Source organism: Camelus dromedarius, chromosome 4, assembly GCF_036321535.1.
Source record: "Camelus dromedarius isolate mCamDro1 chromosome 4, mCamDro1.pat, whole genome shotgun sequence".
In the NCBI taxonomy this organism is placed as follows: Eukaryota; Metazoa; Chordata; class Mammalia; order Artiodactyla; family Camelidae; genus Camelus; species Camelus dromedarius.
In genome coordinates, this window is record NC_087439.1 from 98,262,945 (window position 1) to 98,280,030 (window position 17,086).

The window sequence follows — 17,086 nt, forward strand, 5'->3', positions numbered from 1 at the left end:
GCGAGGCCGGTCTCCGTGAGGGGTGTGCAGAGACCAGAGTGGGAGTAGGGGCCCTGCAGCTGCTCTGAAGAGCAGACCCGGCAGACAGGCCACAGACACAAGGTTCCTGGGCTGGAAGGCTGGGCCAGGAGAGCCTTATCAGCCCCTGGGAGGGCTCTGGCCTTGACTCTGAGCAGAGCCCTGGACAGGTCCAAGGGGAAGGGCTAGGGGCCCCTGGCTGGTGGGGAGGAGGGTGGCCTGGGCCCGGGGCAGGGATGGAGGTTGGGGAAAGGGCCAGATTCTGGATCTGACCCAAGATGAGGCTAACTGGACTTGTTGACGGCTTGGACGTGGGCGCAAGAGAGGGAGGTGATCCCAACGTTCATGGCCAGACAACTGAGAAAACGCATGGCTTCCGACTGGAAGGAAGAGGCTGTGGTTTGAAGTCTGAGGTCCCAAGGACAGAAGGCAGTAGCTCAGCAGGCCCATGACGCTCAGAATGAACAGGAATCTTAGCAAAGCACAGGGTTCAGAATGTAACCAGCTGCTCCACCTGGAGCTGTGGTCTGCGACCCCTCAGCCCCCAACACACACACCTGCGCCATCCATACGGACCTTAAAGGCGCCCCACTCTGAAGGGGCCCCTTGGAGAAGTCAGGGACTCCCAGGGTCCTCCTGGGGCAGCCCCAGAGCCAGCATAAAAAGGGGTACAGCTTGGGTGGGGAGGCCAGGACCTGACTTTTCTCCGGATTCCAGGACCAGAGGGTCTCTGTGAGCCCCCGAGGACACATGGACCACCCTGCACGTTCTTCACTGGCTCAGGAAGCGCTGGTCTGCCTTCAAGCTCCTCTTGTGACACAAGCGTACATTCAAAACAGCCAGACCGCTTGCGGGGGAAGCTGGCCCTGTGGACTGCGTTTCTTCTCGCGTCCGCTTCCTGCGACCAGGACCTGCGTGGGATCCTACCACCAGGTAAAACGAAGTTCAAGCCAACACGTGCTTAATAGGACAAGTAATGTCTCTTCGGAATGCTAAAGGTGCGAGTCACAAGGGAGATGCATGCACCACGCACGGCAGCAACATTCACATGGCAGGAACTACTGTAGACACACAGGTGCTGACAGAAGGAAACTAAAGGAATCTCAATTCATGCCTGTGTCCAGCGAATAATACGCAAGTAACAAACAGCATCTCTACGTAATGTGATGAACGAGGTGTTTCTGACGGACGTGCAATGAACTTTGTAGCTTAAATCCAGGAAATACTCCTCCTTTTCAAGCTCCTCTGAGAGGCTCAAGAAGACTGGCCTTACCTGTGAGTGCTACACAGTAAACAGACTTCTCATGGCACTGCTCACAACGCCACAAGACCAGAAATTTAGTGTATCAGACGTCCCTTAAAAACATGCTACGAAAGAGACACCAGACACAGAAACTTACACTTTCCCCGACTCTTATCTGTACAGAAGTCTGGAGCAGGGGTCAGGACAGGGTGGTGGGGCATGAGACAGCCTGGGGTCTTCACCCATCAAAACTCATCCAGGGACGCCCAAGAGCTGCCTCATTCACGTAAATTACACCTCAGTGAAAATGTGAAGAGGCAACATTTTTGCAAAACAACAAGCATCAAAGACTGGAGACAAATGCCTTTCCCTGGATCTGCTGACTGTGTTACAACAGTGCAGGCCTCGGGCCCACGCGGGAGGACTGCGGCAGGGACAGGCCCTCTGCTGCAGATCTTCTTCTATTTTAAGAAAAGCCAGAGATGCTGATTTGGGGGCAAAATATCCTAATTTCCAAAGAACTAAGACGACAAGAACAGGCTGTGGTGAGTTACATCCCCTCGTCCCTGGCTGGCTGTCCGTGAGTAGCTACAGCCTTGGCCTAAGGACACACGGCCTATGGAGGGCTCTCCCCCCACCGCCACAAGGTCAGGGCCCACACCTCAGTCCTTACTCCCTCCCACCCCTCCCTCTTCCAGCTGGAGCAGGAGGCTGGTACACCAGTAAACCCCCGTGCCCCGAACTGATGGCTCCCACAGAGTAAAGCAAAATCTCAGGGCCTCAGCTGGGTTTCTTCCTAAGCGAGCAGATTTCTGTGCTGTTTGAGATGGCCTGGGGAACACCTGAAGGTCCTGCAGATGTGCTGACATGCAGGGACGGCCTGTGCAAAGACAGGCAGGGTGGTCCCTGATGTCAGTATGGAATCACCGGCCTGCAAGTGCAGGCTGGACAGAGAGACAGAGCCTGCTGTGAGATGTGTGTGAGACCATGGTCTCCATGGGCTGGCCAGGAGGACTCCACAGGGTCTACTGTAAGGACTGGGCTTTTGACAGGATGGGCTCCTCCTGACCCCCTCCAGGGACTCCAGCACCTAGAAGGTGGTGGGTGAGGAGCAAAAATGGATGAAGGATGGACTGGGCAGGGGTTTCCACCGCATCCCTACGAGGCAAGAAATGTTTTCATAAGCAATCCTAACAAAAGGCAGAAAATGTCACTGGGAGACAGAGATGAGACAGGAGGCGCAGATGGAAAATCTTCTGGAAGACGACCTCCCGGCTGCTGCTGAACGGACAGCATGGCGCATACGGGGCCAGGGCTGACAAACGCAGGTCCTGGGAGGTTCCGGCTGCCGGGCCTGAGGCAAGCCTGTTACACCTCAGAGGCCAATGCAGGGTTGGGGGACCAGCGGGGGACACTAATGCTGGTCCGCCTGACCCTTCCCCCTCCGTGACAATGGCGCCGGGCCAGGTCTGAGTGCAGGCCCACCTGACAGGGCTGGGCAGCGTGGCTCCGGCAGGGAGGAGCTGGAGCGGCGAAGAACAGCCGGGAGAGGTGAAAGAGGGACTGACCAGGGGCCCGGACAGGGAGGCAGCCAAGGGGGCTGAGGGTGGAAGTTAGAAGCCTGGAGGCCTGAGGAGAGTTGGCAAAGCCAGAATGTGAGACTTGAGGCTTAGGATGCGCCGGTTAGTGGGGGTTAGGTTAGGGCAGCCAGTGAGGACAGGAGGAAGATGATGGGGTGGGGCAGGGAGGGGGTGTGCCCAGGAGCGGCTGGAGTCCCAGGCCGGCAGCCTGAGTGGCTTGGCAACAATCCAGGGACAGTGTGAGCCCCATGAGCCGGGGTGGACACTGCCACCAGGACAGGTCAGAACCACCAGAGAGGTGGACCCAGCCCGGGTCATCGGCACCTGCACAGAGGGCGGGAGAGACGGCTGAGGGCCCAGCTCCCTGCCTTCATCAGATTCACAGCACACGCGCTTGTAAGTTGACTTTGCAAGGGTGGGGAAGTGCACAAAGGCCATGGGAAGCCTTCGCAGCCGCAGTTCACTGAGTCTCTGGGCACAGAACTGCTCACCCAGATGCTGGCGGTTCCGGAGTCCACAGAGCTGGCCTGTGACAGACACTCCTTCACGTCACAGGGAAGAGTCAAAGAGGAAGCAGTGTGTTTACATGGCAGTAAATGAAAGAAGATCAGAAAATTCTAAGATGACTCTTAAAGTCAGAAGAAACATTTCAAGTAAAAACGTATATACTTGGTTGGAAACAAAAGGTGCAGGCAGGCAGTGAACAGCAGGAGACTGCACTGCCTGAGCGCCTGGCTTTGCAACGCAGGTCGGTCCGGCACTGTGAGGATCTGACTATGCTCTGAGAAACACACCAGGTTGGGTCCTCCTGGTTGAGTCGTTTGCTCTTAATTGCGACGAACTTTAATTTGGACAAGGACCACAGGGCAGGCAGTAAACAATGGTGGTGGGCAGAGGGATTCCATGCTTCCTCCCGGCTACAGTGCCCCGGCCCAGCAGTGCCCACAGAGGCTGCCCAGCGCTGGGGGCTAACCAGGCTCCTCCGCGGGCTGGCTGCTCTGCACCCTGACCGCGCCAAGCTGTGCGCCAGCCGCGAACTGCTGCCAGCATCTCAGCCACTGTCTCTCCTTGTTTCCACTGAGTGTTGTGGCGGTGGGCGGTAGCAACCCGGCACTCCTAAGACCCAAATTCCAAGGTACACGTGCCTACACATATGTCAGAGTCCACCAAACTCTATCCGTAAGATGTGTGTATTTTACTGTACGTAAATTATACTCAGAAAAATAAAAATAAAACGAATTTAAAGTTAAACAAATGAGAAATATAGTACATAAAGGATCTAGCCTATTTGCCACTTTCTATCTCTTCACGTAAATTTTTCTTTTATTAAAATCTCAACCAAAATGCAAAAACAAAAATTTAAATTTTCTCCAGGAAATTTAAATTTTCGTTTTTTGGCCCAAGACAGTGAAAGCAGGCTTACCCATCCCTAAGTTTTCTAAACTCCGGACAGCGTCAAGGTTCTTCAAGGTTGTTTTCTGCCAATATACGGGAAGTGTCTGCACCTGGCTGCAACAGCTCAGCAGGAAGTGACTGCCATGTGTGAGGAGGGCATGCTGGGAACTGTAGTTCCAGCATAAAAGAGGAGCCCTCAGAAAAGAGCAGGAGACACAGACAGACCCAGACCAGAGAACCAGCATCTTAGAGGGGAGGGGCTTCAGAGATCAAGCAGGACACAGCGGGGCTGTTATGTCTGGGGCAGGCAGGAGTGGGTGGCCACCCCGTTACTCCCACTGGCGACCAGAGGGCACCAACTGGTTGAGCAGGGTTAGGCACGTGGCCAAGGCTGTTTTGAACAGTCACCCTGGAAACTCTGGCCGTGTCCCCTCTGTCTCTTGGCAAACTCGCAAGCAGACAGGCTGAGGACCCCGACGGCAGGCGCATCCCCTGGGCCTTAGGGATGGGCTCCTTTCCAGAGCCGGTGACAACAGTGTTCCCCGCCACAGCCCAGAGACCATGACGCCAAATGCACCGCACAACAGGTTCGGGGGTTGGCCACCCAGGCAGAGAGGACACTGCGCTGGCCCCGGTGGTCTGGCTGGCGCCCAGTGACTGGCACATCATGGAGGGCAAGGCCTTGCTCTATCACCGGCGAAATGGAAAGGCACCCAAAAAAAAGAAAAAAGAGTGTATTTTCTATAAAATACAAAAAGACAGAAAAAGAGGCCAAATAATTATTATTTACAGATATGACTGATTACCTACTTTATCCAAAAGTCCCACCTGAAAAACCATGAGATTCAACAAGTGAATCTGTTAGGTGGTCCTTTTTAACACCGGGCAGCCCCCGCCCCGCACACTAGCAACAGCCAAACCAAAAGTGTGTGTGTGTGTAGAGGGGGTGCTTCCACTTTCAACTCTGACATGGAAAGAGCGGAGGAGTCACAACTCCTGGCTTCACAAGAAAAACCATGAAAGAACGGAAAATCAAGGACTCTCCTTGGACCCACCAGAGAGTGAGGTCACAGAAGTCTCCCTGAAACCTGGAGAGGCGCTGACAGAACCCCGAGCCCTGCTCACCTGGAGCAGAAACTCCCAGAGACGCGACTGCGGGGAAGCCCTGCCCACCATGGACAAAGTGCTGAGGGGCGGAGTGCAGAATCTCGCTTTTAGGAACCCCACTGAGTTCTCACCAGGAAAAGCCAAGAAAATAATCTCCTCAAGGCCCTGGCAGGGGGAGGGGAAGGGAACCAAGAATAAATAAGCCCAGAGTATCCTTCGAAACAAAGGCTGCCATGACCTGCAGGGGAAAGAGTCCAGCAGAGCTACACCTCACCTGGGGGAAGGGCCTCTCCCCACTCGGCCCCTCTAGCCTGCTGGTCTGGTCTCACCCAAGGGAAGGGAAAGGAGGGGAGAGAAAGCGAAGAAATGCTCATGAAGGTCACAGACCAGGAACACAGGCAGCTGAAAGGCTGAAATTTAATCATAAGGTTATGAAATGCTTCCCCTCCTGAAGGGTAACAAGGGAAAATGCCCCGAGGTGTGCACTGAAATAAGATTATGAAATGCCCCGAGGTACACTTCAGAGAAACCCAAAGACAACAGAGGAGACAAAAATGAGGACCTCAGAGGAATCTGAAGCCTTGGCATTTACAGTACAGCTACAGGAGATTAGACACAGCCCAAACACTAGTCAGGCTAACACAATACCTCAGAGAAAGGCCTGTTTTTATCACGACACACCATGTCCACCTTTCCAAGTAAGGCACAAGGCATGCTCAAAGGCAAGAAAAGACAGTCTGAAGAGATGGAACCTGACTGAGATAAGGCAGAAATGCTGGAATTATCAGACTTGGATTTAAAATACGATGATTAACATGCTGTGGGACTGCTGGTGGAAAAGTGGACACCATGCAAGAAGACATGAGTGCTGCAAGAGGGGAGGGAAACGCTGCAAAGAATCAAAACACTGTAACAAGTGACAAATGCCTCCCATGGACAAGGCTGAGGAAGGAATCAGTGCATCTGAAGACATGTCAGTAGGAACTTCCCAAAACAAAATGCAAAAGGAAAAAAGAATGAGGGGAAAAAAAGAGAACAGAACACCAGGGAACAATACGACAATAAAGAAGTGCCACATACGCACAATGCAAGAAGGAGAAGAAAGGAAGGAGAGGAAGAAATATGTGAAGTAATAGCTGAGAATTTTTTAACATTAATGGCAGACACCAAACCACAGATCCACGAAGCTCAGAGAACAGCAAGCACAATAAATACCAGAAAGCCTACATCTAGGCACACCATATTCAAACTGTAGAAAACCTGAGATGAAGACGCTCTCAAAAGAGGGAGGAACCGGGAATACTCTGCTCCCTTTGCACTTGCACTGCCCTTGAAGCACAGTGCAGTGTTACCTGAAGGTGGACACAGGTTAGTTATAAGTGTATAGTGCACACTTTAGGACAACCACTAAAAACATTTTTTTAAAAAAGTATAATTGATATGCTACAGAAGTAGAGGAAATGAAATCAAATCAAATGCTCCATTAAAACCAGAAAAGGCTGAAAACCAGAGGAAGAAAACAAAAGAAGCAAATAGAAATCAGTTACAAACACGACAGATATCAAGCCAGTTGCAGAAATGACTAGTTTACATTTGAGTGGTCTAAGACCATCCAGCAAAAGATGCAGACCATCAGAGTAGATAAAAAAAAAAAAAAGACCCACTCTATGATGTATATAAGAAACTCACTTTGGTATAGAGGGGACATAGCTCAACCTAATAAAAACTATTTATGACAAACCTCTAGCCAGCACTAATACTCAGTAGTGAAAAGCTGAAAGCCTTTCTGCTAAAATCTGGAACAAGACCAGGATGCTCACTCTCAGCACTTTTATTCAATGTAGTATTGTAAGTCCTAGCCATAGCGATTAGACAAGCAAAAGAAATAAAAGGGATTCAGACTAGAAAAGGAGAGGTAAAACTGTCACTATATATGGATGACATGATATTATACACAGAAAACCCTAAAGGTTCCACACAAAAACTACTAGAGCTGATAAGAGAATTCATCGAGGGAGCAGGACACAAGAGCAACACACAGAACTCAGCGGCACTTCTCTACACTAGCAATGGAGAAAAGGAAAGTAAGGAAACAATCCCTTAAAAAATCACATCAAAAACAACAACAACAAAAAACTTAGGAATAAATCTGACCAAGGAAGTGAAAGCTCATATGCAGAGAACTATAAAACACTGACTAAGGAAATTAAAGACGACTTAAAGAAATGGGAAGATATGCCATGTTCTGAGATTGGAAGAATTAATATTTTAAAAAAGGACATACTAACCAAAGCAATCTACAGACTTAATGTGATCCCTATCAAATTACCCAGGACATTTTTCACAGAACCAGAACAAATAATCCTAAAATTTATATGGAATCACAAAAGACCCAGAACTGCCAAACCAATACTGAAGAAAAAGAATGAATCTGGAGGAATAATCCTCCCAGACTTCACACAATACTACAGAGCTACAGTAATCAAAACAGCATGGTATTGGTACACAGACAGACACATGGATCATTGGAACAGAATACAGAGCCCAGAAATAAACCCACAAACTTTTGGTCGAATAATCTTCAACAGAAGAGGAAAGAATATACAACGGAGAAAAGACAGTCTCTTCAGCAAGTGATGTTGGGATAATTGGACAGCTGCATGTAAATCAATGAAGTTAGAACACTCCCTCACACCACACACAAAAATAAACTAAAAATGGCTTAAAGACTTAAACATAAGACAAGACACTATAAATCTAGAGGAAAACATAGGCAAAAAACATTTTCTGACATAAATATTAGCAATGTTCTCCTAGGGCAATCTACCTAGGCAACAGAAATAAAAGCAAAAATAAACAAATGGGACCTAATTAAACATACAAGCCGTTGCACAGCAAAGGAAACCATAAGCAAAACAAAATGACAACCTATGGAATGGGAGAAAATATTTGCAAATGATGCTACTGACAAGGGCTTAACTTCCAGAATATTTAAACAGCTCATATAACTTGACAACAACAACAAAAGCCCAATCCAAAAATGGGCAGAAAACCTAAAAAAGCAGTTCTCCAACAGACACATGAAAAAATGCTCAATATTGCTAATTTTCAGAGAAATGAAAATCAAAACTACAATGAGGTATCACCTCACACCAGTCAGAATGGCCATCACTAAAAAGTCCACAAATGGTAAATGTTGGAGAGGGTGTGGAGAAAAGGGAACCCTCCTACACTGCTGGTGGAGATGTAGTCTGGTGCAGCCATTATGGGAAACAGTATGGAGATTCCACAAAAAATTAAAAATAGACTTACCATATGATCCAGCAATCCCATTCCTGGGCATGTATCCAGAGGGAACTCTAATTCAAAAAGATACGTGCACCCCAATGTTCACAGCAGCACTATTTACAACAGCCAAGACGTGGAAACAACCTGAGTGCCCATCAACAGATGGACAGATAAAGAAGATGCGGTATTTTTTTTTAAATAGAGCATTACTCAGCCACAAAAGCATGAAATACTGCCATCTGCAGAAATAAGGATGGACGTGGAGAATATGACACTAAGTGAAGTAGTAAGTCAGACAGAGAAAGACAATTACCATGTGATGTCACTTATACGTGGTATCTAAAAAATAAGACAAACGAATCTACATACAGAACAGTAACAGACTCATAGATAACAAACCTATGGCTACCAAAGGGAAAGGGAGCAGGGAGGGATGAGTTAGAATTTGGGATTAATAGGTACAAACTACTATACAGAAAACAGATAAGCAACAAGGATTTACCCGATAGCACAGGGAACTATATTCAGTAATTTGTAATAACCTATAATAAAAAATAATCTGAGAAAGTATACATAAAACTGAATCACTTCTTTATACACCTGAAGCTAACACAATATTGTAAATCAGTTATATCTCAATTAAAAAAACCGAAAAACCAAAACTCCCACAGTGAGCCCATGGTAATTCATGATGAGTTAGCTAAGGTAATTTGGTAATCAGAAAAAAAAAAAAAAAAAAGGCTGTTAGAGCTACTAAATAAATTCAGCAAAGTAGCAAGACACAAAGCCAAGAACACACAAAAATCAGCTGCATTTGTATACACAAACAGTGAACAGTATGAAGGAAATTACAAAAACAGTTCCATTTACAATAGCTTAAAAATACTCAGAAATTGACTTAAACTTAACTAATACTTAAAAAATTATTAAGGAAGTGAAAGAGTTGTACAATGAAAACCACAAAACACTTCAGAAAGCAATTAAAGAAAACATAAATTGACAGAAACGTCCGATATTCAAGGGCTAGAAGGGTTAATATTGTTAAGGTGTCAGTATTACCCACCAAAGCAGTCTATAGATTCAGTGCAATCCCTACCAAAGTTCCAGTGATACTTTTTGTAGAAATAGAAAAACCCACCCTGAAGTTCATATGGGAGCTCAAGGGACTGAGAATAGCCGAAGCAATCCTGAAAAGAACAAAACTGAAAGATTCACACTCCCTGATCTCATAGTTACAGTAATTCCAAACTGTGATTCAGGCATAAAGACATGTATAGGAAATGGGATGGGAAAGAACAGAGAGCCCAGAAAGAAACCCTCACATACGTGACTTTTCACAAGGATGCTGAGACCATTCAGTGGAGAAAGGACAGCGTTTTCAACAAATGGTGCTGGGAAAACTAGGTATCCACATGTGAAAGAATGAAGAAGGAACATTAACTCAAAACAGTTTGAAAGCCTTGTGACACCCAGTGGGTGTGGGCTCGGGGACAGAACGCCCCATCCTGTGGGAAGGCCAATCCGCCTGGACCAGAGAACCTGCAGGCCCACTGGCCCCGCTGCTCTGTTGTAGGGAGTCAGCCCCCCAGGAAAGGCCTGGCTACAGATCACGCACAGAACAGATGTGCAAACAGTCCCTTCAACAGAAACTCCGAGGGACTCCTTCGCTGATGGACAGACATAAGCATGCTGGGAACCGTCAAGAGAGCAGACTTTTGGGGAAGAAGACCTGAGTGGGGGGCACTGGGCAGTCCCTCTCCCTCCCACTCCTCCCACTGCCACTGGCCTGACACCTCCTGCGGCTCTCCCCCACTGGAGGGAGCACAGGAGCAGAAGGGCAGGCACCCCTTCCCTCCATGCCTCTGCCCACTCAAGGCCCAGCAGCACCCTGGCTCTTCCCTCCGCCTCAGCCCACCCCCGCAGGTGCCTGCTCCCTTGCTCCCACAGGGCAAATACAACTTCCCCCTGGAGCCATACTGCCCACTGGCTCCTGCCCACTTTCCCAATACCACTTCGTGGCTAAAGCTCTTAACCAAAGCGCCTTGTCCGCAGCCACTCTCACGGCCCCACCATTCACCGCTCTACACTTAGCTGCATTCCCACCACTCTAAGGAGACTGGTCACCAGTGACCCCGTGTGGCCGAGTCCAACCATCTTCTCTCCATCTGGATTGGAGCTGTTGTAGCCCAGCTGAGCAAACCCTTTTCTGCAACATGCCTTCCCCGCGAGGTTCCCACGACTCCGTGCTCCCCTCCAGCCTCCTTCCTTGGATCCCCTTTGGCTGACCTCCACCAACATGGCTGCTTTTGGGCTGCCACAGCCCCTCGAGCCCTACACTGTGCTCCTCCAGGAAAGCTCCTTCTGTTCCATGCTCCAAACACCTCTGACCTCTCCCACACACGCTGGATCTCCTGCAGCAGCACCCAAGGGGCACCTCACACTCGATTCCTCTCAAAACCTTACTGTTGTATGAGCTCCACTAAGGTCATTAAATATTTCCCAAAGGAGAAATTTAGATACAATAAATAGTGGTGAATAAAGTGATCAATACAATGTACACTAACATCTCACCGTGGTGCCTGACAGAAAAACAGGCAAGAGCTAAGAGGAGAGACTCTCCGGACCTGGGGCAGAAAGTGAGGAGCTCAGAGGGGAGACACAGAAACTGGCCAACTCAAGCCTTCACAGGAGGACAGGCTGAAACAGTTGTTTTAAAAAACTGAAAGACACCCACCAGAAGAACAGGAAAAGAAACAACGAGAAAGTCCAACAAATTAAAACTAAAGTAAAACGGCAAGCCCAAGGTTCCACTTATCAGTAATCAGTTGTAAATGGATTAAATTATTCTATAAAGACAAAGGTTCTCAGATTGAGTTAAAATACAGCTACAAAATAAAAGGATACAAAAAGGTTGAAAATAAGCAGATAAACAAGTAAGGCTTTAAATGGGACAAAATGGGCTTTTCTGTTTGATAACATTCAGGAACACTCATGCATCTAATAACATGCTCTTGAAAGATAAAGTGAAACTGGACAGACATTTCATAAGCAACAAAACCCCAGGCACCTCGAGCCATAGGGAGACCTTCCTTACCTCTCCCAGAAATCAACAGAGCAAGAGGACACCAGAAGCCAGCACACAGACCTGCTGACTAACACAAGGAGGAGACCTCAGCCCGGGGAACAATGTAACCAGCTGCAGAGGATACATTCTTCTCGAGCACCAAAGGAACAGTCACAAACAGACTGTTATTAAGCCACAATAAAACCTCAAAAGATTCTACAAATCACATGAAGTCTTCAAGTGACCGTATCTATCACACCTTAGAACTGTAGGATTAAAAAATTACAAAAAGTTACCCTCCCTCCCCTAATCTATCCACTTGAAAAACTGTCAATACCCTTCTGAATAACGCAGGTTAAAGACAGAACTGAGGGTGAAATTACTAACTACTCAGATGAGAGCAGCAGGGAGAGCAGTATGAGGCAGGTCGTGGCACAGAGCCGGAAGGACAGAAAAAGGGACCAGCCTCAGCTGCGGACATAGATGCATGCAGCACCCGAAGCCGTTGAGCACTTCCCTCCGGGAACCAGAGCAGTCGTAAGACAGAATCCAGAAAGAAAGGGAAATGGGGACGGCTGAAGTACGAACATCAACACAGACCCCATCAACGCTGGCTGTTGGGAAAGGCTTACACATTTCTGGACCTCGGACCAAGAGGAACAGAAAAGGGTAGCAGAGAGTAACATTAGGTAGGAGCCAGTACAAAAACAACTTTAAAATTATAGCAGGATGGAGCGTATAACCCTGCTGGGTTTTGGTCTTGCTGTGCTGGTAGTGGTAGTGGTCCTGGGGCCCATGTCCTGAACAGCCTGTCACACAGGAGCCTTTCCTCACCTGAAGTGTTAGTCACAACCCAGACGACAAACACTTGATTCAGAGGAAATGAAACGTCTTGTAGGAAAAGTTTCCACCTTTTACACAGAATAGGTGAAAGACACTATCCTCAATACGTAAAAAAAGTAGAGAAACTAATTTTACGAGAAATAAACAGTGAAGTTGGGGGAAAAGCAGAAACACAAGCAAGAACATACGAAAAATATATTCAACCTATCTGGAAACAAAGATATGTATGTAAAAGCATAAAAAAGTCTAAGAACACACACCAAATTTTAATAGCAACAAGGAATAAAAGCTGGGAGGTGAGTGAGAAACCGGAATTTTCACCACTTCTGAGCCCATGTATTTCTGTAGCATTTTTACAAAAGAAAACATACTACTGGAATAGATGTTTAAAACTGAAAAAAAATTATTGCTAATGTTCAAAATGATTTAACTTCAAGGATACTCACTAATAGGAATGGAAAGAACCTCCTCATGATTCCGAGTCTCCCACAATCTCTCTGACGGTCCACTGCGTCTGCTTATCTGACTCTCAGACCCTAACTCATGGGCACTTGTCTGTGGGACATGCGCCCTGGGAAAGGACCCGTTCAAGAGGAAAACCGGCCGGCTGGGTACCACCACTGAGTGCTCCCGGCTGTCCCAGCAGACATGAAAGGTCTGCTCTCTCAACCACTGAACCCCACGGCCACAGATGCCTCAAGTGCCTGCCCGGGCTCCCCAGCTAAAGGCTGGGCTCCCGTCAAACCTCTACCGAGATGCAGGGACATGCCGCACTTGGGCTGGGGTGCGGCAAGAACCCCCCTCCCAAGAAGCAGGCTGCGGGGCCAGGGCTCGGGTACTGACCGTGGCCGGGGGTCGGCAGGCTGCTCAGGTAGGGGAAGCTCACTCTCCGCAGCTCGGCCAGCTTCTCCTGCAGCTGGCGCACCTGGCTGTCCGAGCGGCTGACCCTCTGGCGCAGGGCCTTGAGCTCGCCATTCTTCTTCTCCACCTGCTCCCGCAGGCAGCACACCTGGCTCTTGCTCTGCCGCGAGGAGAAGCAGTATGAGTGTAGCGAGTCGATGAGCTTGCAGGCGCCCGAGGCCGATAGGATGACCTCGTTGATGGACATGGGGCTGGCGTCACTCTGCTCGCTCTGCACCGCCTCGGCGGCTGGCTGCGGGGTGACATCGGCGGGAGGTGCTGAGGGGCTCTGGGAGGGCTTCTGAGGTGTCGCCGTCAGGGATGAGGTCGGGGGGCTCTGCACAGAGCCCTTGTCGGGCCCCGGGCCAGTCCCACTGCAGCCTGGCTCCACGTCCCTCTTCAGCCTCTTTCGGTCGACAGGCTCGCGGGGGACAGATGGCCTCTCTCGGGTGTGCTTGGAGGAGAAACTGTACGAATGGAGCGAGCCAATAAATTTGCAGGCCCCAGATCCCAGGGGGGTAAAGTCATCCATGGAAATGCCACTCTTGTCCACCAGGCCCCCGGCGGGGGACGTGGCGTTCTCATCACCTGCGTCTCCAGTGAGCGCGCTGGCTGCTCCCTGGCTGCCAAACATGGCAGGGGCCGGACCACCATCTGGACTTCCTTCCGGGGCCTGCGGGGCCTGTTCTGGACTGGCAGCTCCCGGGGCGGCCCTGGGTGTGGCTTTACCCTGCAGTGCAGCCCGCTTCGCCTTGCGGGACTCCGGCTTGGCCATTGGGCTTTCACTCGAGGACGATGTCGACCCTGCAGCTGCCTTCCCGTCCCCGTCACTTGAGTGTGCCCTCACACCCCCCGAGGCCTTCCTGGTGTCCCTCCTCCTGGTGCGGCCATGGCCTCCAGCCCCCCTCTTCTTCTCAGCCAGGTGGAAAATGGAGGGCACGGCCGTGGGCTTGAGCAGGCGGTGCTGATCCTCCAGTCTCTTGGAGAAGCTGTCTTTGGTGAAATGTTCGCTACAGAGGAAAGAGTACTTAGTGGGGGTCCAGTTATCCCTCTGAACTGCCTTTAACCACTGGATCAGACGTTTTGAGTCCTTTAGGGGAAATCTGCAGGACAAGTGACAAATTAGAAAGAAAGAATTATATGTCTCCCTGTGGTTTCATCAAAGATAAAAGCAAAACAGGTGTTTCTGCAAACACCCAAAACTGTATTGACTTTACCCATTTAAGAACTTGATAAAGATTTAAGGAATAACTTTTACTTGCAAGTCATTGCTGGAACAAAATGATGAGAGGCCCATGACCTACCCTTAAGGAGCTTACGGTCTGCAGGACAAATAAGGAAAGGTGAATAACTCTTCTAAGGCCGTGGCAAATGCCCTGCAGGGATACAGATGGCATCAGGACCACAGGAGAGGCTGCGGGAAGCCCTGGAAACAGTTCCTAGAAGGTCACAGCTGACCAACCCTCCTAGTGAGCCTGGGATGCAGGACTCTGGGTGCTAAAAGGGCTGGCTGGCCCCCCACTTAGAAGTCAGGCCAGCTGTCAGGCAGCAGAGACGGGTGCCTGAGGCCAGTAAAGCAACCCAGACACCCACGAGGTGCCCGGTCCCAGCTGCGGCTCCAGCAGCTGAGGAGGTGAGACTCAAAGGCTGCAGTTTTGCGTTCCCACCAAACTCCCACTGCCAAGAGTAAAACTGCTCCCTTTAAAAATCAACCAGCCCTTGGAAGATACTGAATAAGGTATTTAATATATGTATTTTCTCATTCAAGCAAGATCTTTATTTAGAAAACTGACAAAACTGGACATGCAAGGGTGAGGACGGTCATTCTGGAGGGCTATTTGCTCCACCTGAGGTCACCTAACCCACCTGAGGCTGCTGTGGACCAGGACCAGGGCGGATAACAACTCATCAGGAAGCTCTGAGCAACTTGACCTTCTAAATTTCCTCAATGCTCTGGGAGCCCATTTCCCAAAGACCCCTCCCTTCCCATGTCCTTTGCCCCATACCAGTTTGACCATTCTGAACGCCAAGAGCAGCCTTCTCTGCAGCGCTCTGCCTCCATTTTCAAAAACAGTAACAAAACTATTGGCTCTGAAGGAAACTCAAGAAAGCATGGCGGCTGACCCCTGAAATAACCTATTTCCATTTTGATAGATTGTAACAACTTAAGACAAAGCAAACCACTGCGAACTTTCCAGTAAGATTATAAAGAACAATCTTCACCCACCTCTTTAAAACTTAAATAACACCTTGCAACATGAAACAGAACAGTATCTGGGAGATTTTTAAAGCAGAGTTTCTTCTGTTCACTATTCTGGGACCTCCAGCGCGGAAGCTGCAGAAAAGGTCTCGCTGAAATAGGCTGAAATCTGCAGCCTTCACGAGGCAGGCCAGGCCGGGGAGAAGGCAGCCCCCTCGCCCTTCCTGGGGCCAGGCTCCGCGCAGGATGCTGTCAGGACGTCTCCCCAGGACTCACCTCCACGCGGTAGCTACCTCTCCCCGGGGCTGGCCGCGAGGCCCTTCCAGCCACAGCGCGCCTGCAGAGTGCTAATCCACGAGGCACAAGCTGCGTCTGGTCGGCTACATTCCCTGATCGCAAAGATCAAGGCAGGCTCCCCCGCGACGGGAAGAGCAGAAAAGTCACAGCACACGCAAGGGGACAACTGACCTACGGAAGAGCGTTTCCAGAACACACCGCTTCTGGAAACTGGCGGGGCCAACCCGAATCAATGGGGCGCGGGGTGGCCGCGGGTTGGGGGAGAGGGCGGCGGAGACTGCGGGTGGTCGCCGAGTGGCCGGGGTCCCGGGGGACCGGTGGCCGCGGTGGCCCGAGGCGCCCGGCCCAGAGACGGCGGCCGGGCCAAGGTCACACAGCGCCGGCGCTGACTCACTCGCAGGACCGGCCCGAGGCCCGGCGCTCTGGGCGTCCCCGCGTCGGGCCGGGCCGCTCGGCCTCAGTTTCCCGGGGGGCCGGGCCGGGCCGGGCCGGGCCGGGCCGGGCCGGGCGGGGGCGTGGCCCGCGGGCCGCGCGGGCGGCGGGCCGGCAGCGGCGGGCGGGGCCCAGTTACCTGTGGAAGGAGACGGCGCGTTTCTCCCCCTTGCCCTGCCGGTTGGAGCAGTTCGCGGCAGCGCAGCAGATCACCATCTCGGGCCTCCGGCCGCAGCGCCGCCGCCAGGCTCCGGCCCTCGCCTCGCCGCGCCGAGCCCCGAGCGGGACCGCCCCGAGGGGAGGGCGCGCGGCGACACGGCTGCGGGACGTGGGAGCCGGCCCCGCGGCTCCCGCCGTACGGCAAGATGGCGGCGCCCGGCGGTCCGCCGCCCGGCCGCCCGGCCCAGCCCTCGGCGCACCCGGGATCCCCGACACCGGGCGGGGCGCAGCCCACCGCTCGCGGCGTCGGGGGTGGGCGGGAGCGCCCCGGGCTGGCGGTGCCGTGCGGCGACATGGCGGGCGGGGCGCGTCCGTACGGCAAGATGGCCGCGCCGGCGGGCCTGCGCGCGCGACAGGCTCACGCGCCCGCCCCGGGGCTCTCCTGCCCGCCCGCGGCTGCTTCCGCGGCCCCGACGGGTCGCTGCTGGGGCTCCCGGGACGCACGACGCAAGCCGCCGAGGAGCCGATTGCGCGGGCCAGGGCTCCGTGCTGGGTCCGCC

The 17,086-nt window shown here is 51.2% G+C and overlaps 1 protein-coding gene across 1 annotated transcript in view; it reads right to left on the minus strand.

Moving 5' to 3' along the window:
* THAP4 (THAP domain containing 4) overlaps positions 1 to 16,820 on the minus strand; it is a 32,511-nt gene extending 15,691 nt beyond the window's left edge. Inside the window, exons 1-2 of the mRNA XM_031452638.2 lie at positions 16,507 to 16,820; positions 13,382 to 14,541 (exon numbers count right to left, since the gene is read on the minus strand). Coding sequence (XP_031308498.2) covers positions 13,382 to 14,541; positions 16,507 to 16,583 — 1,237 coding nt within the window. The 5' untranslated portion in view covers positions 16,584 to 16,820. The remainder of the gene's footprint in view (positions 1 to 13,381; positions 14,542 to 16,506) is intronic.
* Between the last annotated feature and the right edge of the window lie 266 nt (positions 16,821 to 17,086).